Genomic DNA, 13,203 nt, shown 5'->3' on the forward strand with positions numbered 1-13,203 from the left:
TTTACCTCAATAGGCTGAGGATCATTCAGATGTGCACTCAGATTCATAAGGAGCTGGGGCATCCACGTGGGAACATCATAAGGACTAGAAAGAACACACGCACCAAGTCCCAGCACCCCAGCATGGCGCTTGACCAACTCTGCAAAGAAAATAGCAATACATGTGCAAATATTTATAGGATTCTGTAGCACTTATTACAGTGAAATAAAATTAGTTTCAGACTATGCTAGTTGTTTTTAATGTGTAAATCTCTGCATTTAAAATGAATCTTTATGCACATATATAAAAAACATGAGTTTGAGGTTGAACTAAAAACATCCTATAGTAGGTTGGAAATATGTCATATCTTTTCTAAAACTAACAAAATAATGGTTTTGGTCAATTTATATCATATGCAGAAGTGCAATCCCTGATCCTAAAATAAATGCCATCAAAATTATACCCCACTTTTCTGGATGCGGGTACCCCTCACGGAATGCATGAATTCATTAGGTAACACACTCAGACAGAACTGCAATGTGTCTGTATTCTACAGATTCTACATTCTTTCTTTAGCAATAGAAGTTACATTAAAGCACTTTACGATTTCCATTATATTTTAATAAAGATGTGTGTGTTATGTGTTTATAAGTATATTATATGGTACACATGAAACATGGCAGACTGGGAGTTGAAGTTAAGAAAAAGGGAATTTGAAGTAGTAAGAATTGTAAATAATGCTATTTGGTATAATAAAGACCTAAAACTACTTTGGTACTTATTAAAATATATAGGTCTCAAGCAAAGAAACTAGAATATACATTGGTGTTTTATTGGAAATAGCTATTAGGTGACACATGACATAATCAAGAGCTTACTGTATCAGCACTTGAGCGCTTCATATTTGAAGCACTTACTGCAAATTCAATAAGCTTCCTATTTACTAGTGACCTTTCTATATATCTTCCATTATTCTTTTTTTTTTAATCCTCACCTGAGGATATTTTTTCCACTGCTTTTCAGAGTGTGGAAGGTGGGGGAAGGGGAGAGAGAAACACTGATGTGAGAGAGACACCTCAACTGGTTGCTTCCCACACATGTCCCAACCAGAGCTGGGGATCGAGCCTGCAACTGAGGTATGTGCTCTTGGCTGGAACTGAACCCAGGACCCTTCAGTCTGCAGGACGATGCTCGAACCACTGAGCCAAACTGGCCAGGGCTATTTTCCATTATTCTTGTGACTATAGTTACCTGTGGCAAGATCAGACACTTCTTTGCAATCACTTATTTAAATTTTTCTTTAAACATGACATTGTAATGAGATCTTATTCTCTCGTTTATCTTAGTGAACAGGTTTCTCTGTACCTCAAATTTTAGCTTTTACGTGCCAGGTCTTGCCTTCTATCACATACAAATATTCAATAACTATTTGTTGAGTAAGGCTGGTTAATTCCCAGTAGAATCTGGGTGTTCCCTACCAGTACTGTTACCTGCAGAAGGAATTGTATCTCCTACGAAACCAGGGTCTCGCTTTCTTTTCTTCGGTAGTTTTGTTTTGCAAAGTTGTTCAAAATGAATCTGCATAGGACTGTCTATCGTAAGGAAGTTACACTGTAACAGACCACTTAAGGTGGTCGCAGCCATTTCTCGAACCTGCAGAGATAATCACTTGCATTAGAGCTAAGATCCCAGCCAGCGGAAAATGGAGGCTAGAAGGGTGGTATGGGAACTGGGGCGGGACGGTCCTCTGGTATTTGTATGCATACTGTATAAATGCTCTTTTGCAGTTTAATAGAGATTTTATCAGGTTGTCAAAGGATCTGTAGCCTCAAAATGGAAGAAAGCCACTATATTCAGGTAAATGCTTAACTACCTTATACAAAATTAAATTTCTCCATAAATTATTTTCCTACTGATAGGCCTCCTTAAATCTAATGAAGCTTTCTTTAAACATTCCTCATTTAGATTACTACAAAGTTGTTTTCAATATTACCACAAATAGCTGTATTTAACTATTACTGATAGCATCACATTTTAAAAATATGATAGTTTTAATAAACATCATGGTTATATTTATGGTAACAGCTACATTTAAGCCTACTACATGGAGGAAAATATAAAAGTAACATAAAAATGGCCTAAAACAAGGTCGAGAAAACTAAGTCTTGATGCAATTGCTATAATCTTTAGTTAGTAAACACCGACTTTTGAGTTTCCACCTTTCCATTGCTATTCTTTAGTTAAAAACAATACAATAAAAAGTTTGAAAAATTTTATAGATAGCTGTAAAAACATTCATTGAAGCCTGTGGGAGTTGTTATAACCATGGAGGGAGTAACCTAGGGACTAGACAAAGGGAAGCAAGATTGTGAAACAGGCTCATCAGCGGGGTGGAAAAATGTCCATTCCCAATTTCCTATAGATACCATCTATTTTCAGTGCTCTCAAAATATATAATTAATGGGAGTGCTCCACTACATGGAAAACCCATTAAGTCCATAAACTAAGTAAAAATTTCAATTACATTTTCTTTACCAAAAGCCAATTTAGAAAGTTAAATCATATTCCACATTTATTACAACATGCTTTTCTTATATTAGGCTATTTCAACTAATGAATGTATCTTTTTGTACAAAATATTAATGTAGCTTCATCACAAAAGTTGCCTTTAATTTCTCTAACAAAGGAAATAAAACTACCTTCATGTACATTCCTATTAGCCCTTTAAAATACAGTAAGATACATAGAATATTACCACCTGCAATTTCATAGATCAGAAAACTTTGGCTCACAAATGTCACCTGCCCAACTGTAAAGAGGAACCAGGACAAGAACTGCCCAATGTCTGTTTCCATTTGTGCTACAAAAAATCATTAGAGAATCAAAGCTAATCCCATAGGGCTATGTTAAAGTTACTTTTAGTAATTTATATTTTAATAGAACACATTGTATCAATGTGTAAATACTACTTAAAGGGGAGCCATGATGCTTCCTTTAAATTTATTAAATTTCGATTTGCTTTAACTCAAATTTTACCTCTAGCTGTTCATCCTCCAGAAGACCTATAACCAGCCACCTGATGTCTTTAACTGCATCTTCATTGTTCAGGAAAATAAAGAGGTTGTAAAATACCATGGTCTGGAGGTAGGTCAGCACTGTGTATCTAGCATGCCAAGAACTGCTTCTTGCCGTCTGTGAATGAGAAGTAGAGACAATGAGAACGGTGCTGACAAGAACATGAGATGAAACATCGAAATTACACACAAATATAATCTTCTAATATAATTCTACCTATTTTACAGGTATAGTTAAAGCAAGCTTGTCTTATACTTCTAAATGAAAGGCTATATGAGCTATTTCGATAAAGGTATTCAGAATTTATGAAAGGTTGAGAGTAAAGGGAAAGGAATACATAGATAAAATTCAATTTTAGAAGAGATAATTATTTACAATTCATGAATAACTCCTTTAAGGGTTGCACATTATTTTATTTTACTTTTGATAGTAGCAAAAAAGATTGAGAACTACTAAATTCCTCTATAAAAAGAATGCCCAAATTTTGGGCTGTTAATATTTTTCAGTGTTATTTAAACTTAAAAATCGGAAAACCATGGGAACATGTCCATTTTTATATTATATAATACATGTATGCCCTGGATAAAGCCGAACACACAGTACGTTAAAAATGCTTCCAGAAAATATAGAATCACTTAGGTGTTTCTACCATAGGCCAGGAAATATAACTGAATAAAATAAAGAGGAAATGGTAAAAGGGAATGCCCATCCCCTTCCCTCATAAGCACTCTGCATTCAAGGTGCTTCAATAATTAACTTAAAAAAAAAAAAAAAAAATTCATTGATTTCAGACAGAGGGAGAGGGAGAGAGAGAGAAACATCAGTGATGAGTCATTTATACGCTGCCTCCTGCACACTCCCGACTGGGGATCGAGCCTGCCGGGCATGTGCCTGACTGGGATGGAGATCTCCTGGATCATAGGTCGATGCTCAACAGCTGAGCCACGCAGGCTGGGCAATTAACTCTTCATACACACAAAGTATTTTGGGGTTAAGTGACCTGCCCAAAGTCAAAGAAGTTGGTGACCGAGTCAGGTACAGAATCTAGGTCTTTTCTTGGGTCAGTACACATGCATTCTCTCATACTAAGAGGAAATTCAAAATGAAAACAAGTTATCAGGTACTGTGTGCACTGCAGCTGACTTTGTGAAATTCTTTGAAATGCCCACCAAAAGGCGTATGTATTTGGCACGCACTCTTACTTGTTTCAGCACCTGAAGTACCAAAGGCACTTGATGAGGGTAAAGCAACCCCTGAGACATTAGTGATAAGCATAACTTTGCATCTCTCTTCAGTTCATCGTAGCTGGTGTCATTTTCCACTGGGGCAATCTGGAGAAGGAAACAAAGCAAAGACGCACTGGAGAAGAACCGCCAGTAAGCACAAAGGCAACAACCAACTTTCCCTCGCAGGATTTCCCTCCTATCCTCCAAAAGTGAGCAGTCATTTCTTTTAAGCATCATTACAAACCACTGAATTTCAACAAATTTAATGGCTCTGATCCACTGTAGTTACTTTTCTTACTGGTGCTCAACTGGCTCCTGAGTCCTTTAACACAACTGTCGCATCCTTGGTTTCCGGGATGACAAGGTGACCCAGGTTTACCCTGTACATTTCTTGGCCTAAACCTGAAACCAGCCATTTCTCCAAGCAACCCTGGTTCTTCTAGAGGGAAATGACGTTTAGAAAATGAAATCTGGGCATGAGGAGTATTGGCTGCTACTAGGCTGATTAGTGGTTCTGGGTTTTTCACTGGACACTGCTAGGAAATAAGTATATTTTCTACATAGAAATGGATCATGAGATCAAAATGGTAGTTTCAAATTTAGGATTACAGGGATTTTACTAAACAGCTTGGATTTTTTATATCTCTTATCTCTCACACTAAAAATCTTGGTTCCTACAGACAGTTATTATTTGTTCTTTATTATACAATACACGTAAGAGCTTCACTTCAATATTATTATTAATGAGGACATCAGCTACAAGGCTGTATAAATTTCTGAGTTCTTAAAAGTCACTGCTCTGTGTATTTATCCTACCAACCAGATACACAGTGAGGTAAGGTTCATTTATTTCATGTCACTCTTTTTTTTGGTATTTTTCTTTCATTTAATTTTATGATTATAAAAAGTATTTACAGGTTCCTAAGGACAAATTAATAAAACAAGGTACATTCACTCTACCTTCTTTTCTTTGTCCCCAACCCTTAAGTAAGTATTCTCTAAAATATTCTAAATGTATTTTCTCATTTCTTTTTAAAGTACAGTTTTAATTTCCAAAAGGAAATTATTTTTCTTTAACACACTAAGGATTATATCAATTTAGGTGAAACAGTCAAAGCTTAGTACTATGAGACTTCTTTGTATACCCATAACAGATGGAAACTTAACCAAGCTTTCACTGTGACAAAGACTATGTCCTTACCCAAACTTCAGACAGGCTCCTTCTGAGTCTTCTTTCCTATCTTAGTTTTATTACCTTCACTCTGTGACTAGACGAGTAATTAAAACCACCTCAGGTTATACCTTGCATCAAATAAAATTTCAATATCATCATATGATAAGTTACTTCCTACAGATATATTTGTTAGAACCAATTATAGTGTCATTTAACTCTGTAAAATAAATACAATATACTGAACATTTTGATCTTCAGATTCATTATACTTTAAATATTAAAAAGTCAAAAATAGCTATATTCAAAAATTTCATTGTGGCTTTTCTTTTTAGCTAAACTACTTATTTTCCTAAATTATTACTTGGGAATTGGCTAACAGTGAAACAATGCTCTGTCTATAAACTTCGCATCTTATCAAGATCCTACTCTTACCTAATATTTAAAAGATTATTTCAAGAAATATTAAACCACTATCACCTAATGATTTTCCTGTGGCTACTCTATTTCTTCAAGATACGACCAAATCATACACAGTCTGAAAACTATCAACCATCAGATGGTAAGATGACTTTTTTGAAAGTCTTAATTTTGGCCATAAACTTACCTTAAAAAACAAAGGTAAAAGCTGAAGTTGTTCCGTGACTGCCGTAGAGAAGGATCTTCCTGCACTCGCCATCAGCCACTTCAATACTATTTGGAAACGAATATGCAGAATCAATCTGTGCTATCCAATTAGAGGCCACAAAGTAGCACAGTACTGCAATACTCGTGTCAGCCACTTTGGCAGAGTTTAATGTTAACAAACAGTTGTTTATGTTACTTCATAAATTAGACACTGATCAGCAGTATGACAGGACTCACAGTAATGGTGTCAACCAATCTAGAGTACTCTCAAAGAGTAAATCAGAAGTTACTAACAAGTCTACCAAATAACCATGTCAAGTACAAATTAAAAGTAGTCTTCAATAACCTCAATGTAGCAAAAATAATGACTAAGTTAGTTGTTTATATTAGAATCCTTGAAAAATTTTTAGATACATACATAATAGGACACCACCAATAACCAAGATAAAAAGAAGTTGGAGGACCCACACCTCCAGATTTCAAAAGTTACTACAAAGCTACAGTAATCAAAACAGTGTGGTACTGATACAAGGACAGACATACAGACCAATGAAATATGCTAGAGAGCCTAGAAATAAACCCTCACACATTGGCCAATTCGTTTTCAAGACTGCCAAGACCATTCAATGGAGAAATGACAGTGTTTTCAACAAATGGTTCTGAGAAACTAGATATCCATGAGCAAAAAGAACGAAGTTGGTCTCATACCTTGTACCATTTGTAAAAATTAACTCAGAGTAAATAAAAGATTCAAACATAAGGGATAAAACTATAAAACTCTTAGAAGAAAACCTAAGGGAAAAACTTCATGACATTGGATATGCAACAATTTCTTTCACTGATATCCAGAACATATAAAGAACTAAATGCAACAACAACAAAACCTAATTCAAAAATGGGCAAAAGACTTAAATAGGCATTTCTCCAAAGAACATACAAAAATGGCACATAAGCAAACAAAAAGATGTTCAACAACTAATCTTTAGGGAAATGGAAATCAAAACCACGAGATACCTTCTTTATACCAATTAGGACAGCTAGAGTCACAAAAACAGAAAACGAGTGTTGGCATGGACGCGAAAGAAATGGGGCCTTTCTGCACTGCTAGTATGTGGAAGTAGTGCAGCTACCATGGAAAACAGCTTGGTGTCTCCTCAAAGTTAACAGAGAATTACCAAATGGTCTAGCAATTCATTTTCAAACGCACAAAAATTGCAAGCAAAGACTCAGATATTTCCACATCAATGCTCAGAGCAGTATTAGTCACAACAGCAAAAAGGTATAAATTCCCAAAATGTCCATCAACAGATGGATAAACACTGAAAACACTATGCAAGGTGAAAAAAGCCAAGTATGCATGATTCCACTTGTGTGGGGCTCTAGGCTAGGGAGCCTTACAAAAGCAGAACGGTGGGTGCCGGGGGCTGGGGCAGGGAAGAGGGAGGAGGGAGGAGGGAGGAGGGAGGAGGGAGGAGGGAGGAGGGAGGAGGGAGGAGGGAGGAGGGAGGAGGGAGGAGGGAGGAGGGAGGAGTCGCTCCTTAACGGTGCAGCTTCAATTTCCCAAGATGAGAGAGCACTAAAGACGGCGGCGGTGACGGCTGCACAGCGTCAACGTGCTAGATGCCACTGGACTGTAAATTTTATATTACGTACATTTTACCACAATAAAAAAAAAGAAAGAAAACAGCCCTAGGAAAACATAAGAGAATGTCTGTTTTAAGGAGCATCTACTCATTTTAGTCACGCACTGGTTTTTAAGAGTTTAATGCCCTGGGTCCGCTCATCTTCCTCGCCAACCCCGTTCTCCTCCATCACGTGGTTCTGAATCTCCTCATCCGCCTCCATGAGGGGTTTCAGCTTCTCGAGGATTCGAGCAGTAAACTCAGGGACGCGGGGGGATGCTGTTGGCGCGGTGTTTGGCAAAGAAACATCTATCATGAATATGTAGGTCAGCACACTATAAAATAAAATACGCATAGTAAGAGGAGATCCCACATTCTCAATAAAACTAGGATCCAAAAGTTAGAACCCAGCCCTGGCCGGTGCGGCTCAGTTGGCTGAGCATCGTCCCAGGAACCGAAAGGCTGCTGGTTTGATTCCCGGTCAGGGCACATGCCCAGGTTGCAGGTTCGATCCCCGGGAGGGGGCATCCAGGATGCAGCCAATTGATGTTTGGTGTCTCTCTCCCCCTCTCCCTCCCTCTGTCTCTAAAAGTCAATAAAAAAATCTTTAAAATAAAGTTATAACCCAACCAAGACAATTCTTGGAGAGAGTCTCTTGTGCCTGTGATTCTTAATAAAAACTGGGGTGGGTGACTGCTCAGCTCTGGCTTGTTAAACACACTGCCATCCCATTTTATATTCAGAGCCCCTTGTCCAGTGTCCACAACACCATATAAAACAAAATTTGAAGGGGAAACCATGAAATTCAAGAGTAACGTAACAGCCCAGCCAGGCGTGGCTCAGCGGTTGAGCGTCAACCTAGGATCCAGGCGATCAGGGTTCGATTCCCAGTTAGGGCACATGCCCGGTTGTGGGCTCAATCCCCACTCGGGGGCATGTAGGAGGCAGCCGATCAATGACTCTCTCATCATTGATGTTTCTATCTCTCTCTCTCTCTCCTTCTTCCCTCCTCTCTCTGAAATCAATAAAGATATGTTTTTTTTTAAAAAAAAAGTAATGTAACTAGTGTGTGTCACTGTACATTAGTATTTGATAAAAAAAGCTCGAGGTAGACCAAACCACAGAGAGAGTAATACCTACCTTCCTATTCTTTCCCTGACATTTTTGTAAACCTGGGTGAGTTTGGGTTCCAAGTACTTCAACAGTCTGTGCAATAGCTCAGGCACTCTCCACTCCTGCTGGGCAAGGCCACCTTGCAGCACGTAGAGTCGACTAAAATGAGAGCACAGGAGAGTTGTGTTAGAGTCTTTCCATACTGACAGCATAGATGAATGATGTCTCTATTCCACTAAAATTTGTATCATTTTCTCACCTAATAACAACACTGACAATTCAAAACAGCATCTTTAGATTTTATTATTTTTCTTACATCACTTTCTGTGTTCTGATTCATCCCCACTACTGTACAATAAAGAGGTACTGACTTCAGATCAGCATTAGAGTTAATCCCTAGGCAGCAGAAGTTTCCCCACTAATTAAGAAAAAGCATTAACTATTATTCCTGTTAACAGGATTATCTAGATTTCTTTCTCTTATCCACTAGTTTTTTACCAGGTCCTTACATTCCAACAAGTATATTTTTCCTTAAAAGGATTTCTCCTTTCCTAATAGGAAGGAGAGAACAATGAGAAGCTGAGAGAAAGAAGTTGATATTGTCAAGATACAAAAAAGCAGTCCCTAGAAGACTTGAGAATGAAGAAGGCTAAATCTAACTTGTTTCAATTGCTCAGGTTGCTTCTGCTTCTCTTACTTGTCCCAACTGAGAAATAACTACTTAGTATCACATTGTACTGGAACGGATCACATATCTTATAGAAGTACAGCTGACCCTTTAATAGGGGGGTTAAAAGCACCTGGGAAGTCAAAAATCTCCATATAACTTTTGACTTCCCCCAAATTTCAGTGTTCCTCAGTAGCTGCAGAGGGACTGGTTCCAGAACCCTCCTGTGCATGCCAAAATCTGCGGATGTTCAAGTCCCCTACATAAAATGGCGTAGAACAATGCAGAGTCGGCCCTCTGCATCCGCAAATTCCTAACAGTATGTTCGATCCAAGGTTGGTTGAATCCTCGGGTGTGAAAGCTGGGGATATGGAGGACTGACTATATTTATTGAAGAAAACCTGCATATAAGTGGACCAGCACAGTTTGAACAGGTGTTCTTCAAGGGTTAACTATGTTACATTATCTAGTCTTTCTGAGCATAGGCAGTTCACTTCCATTCATACATCAAGTACAAACATAGTATCTTTTGTTGTAAAATCTTTTGCTAACTGTATACGTTTTCTTTTTATTTACCAAGCATCTACAAAGGATCCACCTTCACCACTCAATGGTGATTCCAACAGCAGCTCAAAAAGCCAATGAAGTTTCCGGGGATCTCTGCTTTCCTGTGTTGAAAATACAAAGTAACAATTAAAAGAGGAGTCCTACAATTCTGTAAATAAGTCAGATCCTGTTATTTTAGAAATATAAGTGTATCTATATTTTATATATAAATAAAGTATAGAGGAAGAAAATAAAACTACAACTCACAAGTGAGTCAAATCCAAATGTGTCATCATAGCTCACGTTAGAAAAGATTAACAGTGAGAAAAGTGACAGCTAAATGGATTTTCTTTAAATAACACCAATAACCTTGCATCATCTGGCTTTTACTGTATGTAAGTTACATATGACTTGACTTGTCATCTAATCTAAAAAGTGTATTACCATGGTGGAAAAGATACAATAATCTCTCAAGGTTATCACTCAAGGCTTATTTGAAAGACTAAACAGAGCCATTTCTAATTATGTTAAGATGACACAACTATGAACAACATTTCAAGATTAGAGAGGTATAATGAGACTTCACAGATTTTGAGACAGGGTATAAAAGTGTGAATAGATCAGTTAGAACAGAAGCAAGCAGGACTTACACAGGATGTTGCTATACAAGTTCCCCAGTCATTGTAAGTTTCTACTGTAATGTTGGACAACGCTGTTCTAAGCAGAGGGCACAGAAGTTCCCAAAGCTTCTCTACCTATCAAAGCAAAATACATGGGGAAAAGTTAATGACACTCAGAACATTTGTCTTCAACTCTTTCCCAGAAAACACACACATACAAACACACAAACTGATAATGCATTTAAATTATTTCTTAGGCCACCCAAATAATCCAGGAGAGTAACTTCATTATGTTATCATTATACATATGCAGTTATAAGGTGAATTTTTTTCCAAAAAAAAAAAAAAATTCAGAAAAGGAGACATCTTATATGATTTCTTACAAAATCATATACTGAGAAATTCTCTTTTTAAAATTTTGAATAATATAGTATACTGGGCTGACAGAAACCTCCATCATTTCAAAATTTTGCGTGCTTATTGAAATCACTTGATTGAATCTTATTATAGGAAGCAATGACATTTTAATACAATTTATTATTTGCCTTAAGTATAATCTTCAAATTACTATCAATAGCCTTTAAAAAGTATTCAGTTACACAGAAACTGCAAATATGTGTCTAGAGGCATCTCAGTTTAAACGAGAACACAAATCACCTTGGGATCTTGATCAAATGCAGACAGACTCATTAGATCAGGGTGGGACCTGAGAACCTCCTTTTCTAACAAGCTCCCAAGTGATGCCCATGTTGCAGGTCCATGGACTTCACATTAGTCAAAAGGACAAATGAGGGGGGAGGAGGGCTTGGGAGAAAGTTTCCAGTGGTAGCACCAGACACTGACTAAAAATAATAATGAGAAAAAATATATCTCAACTTACAAGGAAAGGAAATGTGTTCTAGAGGGGGGAAAAAGAGACTAGATGACAAGGGTATGTGTGACATGTTTAAATAAAATTGTTTCGCCTATGTCCGTGTGGCTCATTTGGTTGAGCATTGTCTTATGCACCAAAATGTTGCCAGTTTGATTCCCGGGCAGGGCACATACCCAGGTTGCAGGATTGATCCCTGGTCAGGATGCATGAGGGAGGCAACCAATCAATGCTTGCTTTCTCTCTCGCTCTCTCAAATCAATAAAAACATATTAAAATAAATAAATAAAATGGTTTCATGATATGTGAATAGGAAAAAGGCAGTAATACAAATGAGCAAATACTTTATTTAATAAGTGATGTGCATATAACTAAATTAATATAGTAAAAAGTGTTCATAGGCCTCCTAAAAGTATGTGTAATTATACTGGCCAAAAACAATATTTGTGTCTTTTCTTTGAAGAAAGTTGGCCTATCTTATATTCAGGCATTTTACTAGGTTTTTTTCAGTCTAGTGCATTTTGCTAAGAAACTAACCTTGGGGCAAGTATATAAAACAAAACTTTACAATTAAAAAGTGGGATACTCTAAAGAAGGGTGTCAAACTCAAAGTACCTGCAAGACCAAATTTGCAACATAGATGGGCAAGGAGTCTAAAGGCAGGGATTTAATGAGAATAGCTAGAGAGTGAGTGCCTCAGGAAGGAGAAGCCCATGAGTAGCACTAGTCAATGGATACAGTGCAACAATGTGGGAGCAGTATTCCAGGATGCTCCTATTTTTCAAGGGAAACATTTTTTTTTATATGACATACCCAGATTTCCCCCCTAATGTTGGCAGATAATTCAAAATTTAAAAGATTAAAAGTTGCCTATATACCAAGGGTTTGTGACTTATACTGAAAAGCAATATGGAATTGAACATTTCATTTTTTTGTTTAACAGATTATTTATTAATATGTCATTCTAAAAGTTACATAAATACAACCTATACATTAGAGTATCGAACGTTGTTCCAATAAGAAGTTCAAGAGTACATTTCGGGCTATTTTAGGAACTATGAATACTCTGGCTTTCATTATTACATCAGATGAAAATAGCAATTCAAAGAATAGTTTTCATCTCCTCTATGATTAACAAAACCAAGTAGAAAAATAAGTGTATTTAAAAAAAAAAAAAAAAGATACTCAAGCAATTTTGAAGGACGATTCATGTTCTCTTCACTACATATATACTCATACAAATTAGTAATATGAGAAGTGTGTCTTCACCTACAAACTCAATAAATATTTGTTGAATGAATGAACTATGTATGGCAATGGACCTAATGTATTGGGAATTACTACATAAATGGAAAATGTAGATTTAATAGGGGATGTGCTATACAAATACATCACCTTTTCAAATGTCCAATGTTTGGAACCTCTGATTAAACCAGCTATGATTTCTGCAACACATCGCTGGGTGCTTTCATGTGAATCTGCAACCAAACGTTCTAAATGGGGCTTCAGCACTGGCAAAAAGGCATCGTCAAAATTTCTGAATATACCCTATAGAAACAAAGAAAGTTCCTCAGTACTTAAATGACTACCATCTCCAGTATAATTATAATAGGCTTGTATTTGTTTACTACATTATTATTGTGCTTAAAAAACCCCAACAGTTTTCCCCTCTAGAACTTTGTATCT

General features: G+C 36.9%; 1 protein-coding gene across 1 annotated transcript in view; it reads right to left on the reverse strand.

Annotated features, from left to right (window-relative positions):
• The window catches only part of PSME4 (proteasome activator subunit 4), a 77,914-nt gene that overhangs the window by 2,802 nt on the left and 61,909 nt on the right, over window positions 1–13,203 (reverse strand). Inside the window, exons 36-45 of the mRNA XM_081157129.1 lie at window positions 12,913–13,065; window positions 10,677–10,781; window positions 10,057–10,148; window positions 8,841–8,972; window positions 7,827–8,035; window positions 6,059–6,144; window positions 4,257–4,385; window positions 3,016–3,171; window positions 1,470–1,632; window positions 6–139 (exon numbers count right to left, since the gene is read on the reverse strand). Coding sequence (XP_081013255.1) covers window positions 6–139; window positions 1,470–1,632; window positions 3,016–3,171; window positions 4,257–4,385; window positions 6,059–6,144; window positions 7,827–8,035; window positions 8,841–8,972; window positions 10,057–10,148; window positions 10,677–10,781; window positions 12,913–13,065 — 1,359 coding nt within the window. The remainder of the gene's footprint in view (window positions 1–5; window positions 140–1,469; window positions 1,633–3,015; window positions 3,172–4,256; window positions 4,386–6,058; window positions 6,145–7,826; window positions 8,036–8,840; window positions 8,973–10,056; window positions 10,149–10,676; window positions 10,782–12,912; window positions 13,066–13,203) is intronic.

The sequence above is a fragment of the Miniopterus schreibersii genome, assembly GCF_964146895.1.
Source record: "Miniopterus schreibersii genome assembly, chromosome: 13".
In the NCBI taxonomy this organism is placed as follows: Eukaryota; Metazoa; Chordata; class Mammalia; order Chiroptera; family Miniopteridae; genus Miniopterus; species Miniopterus schreibersii.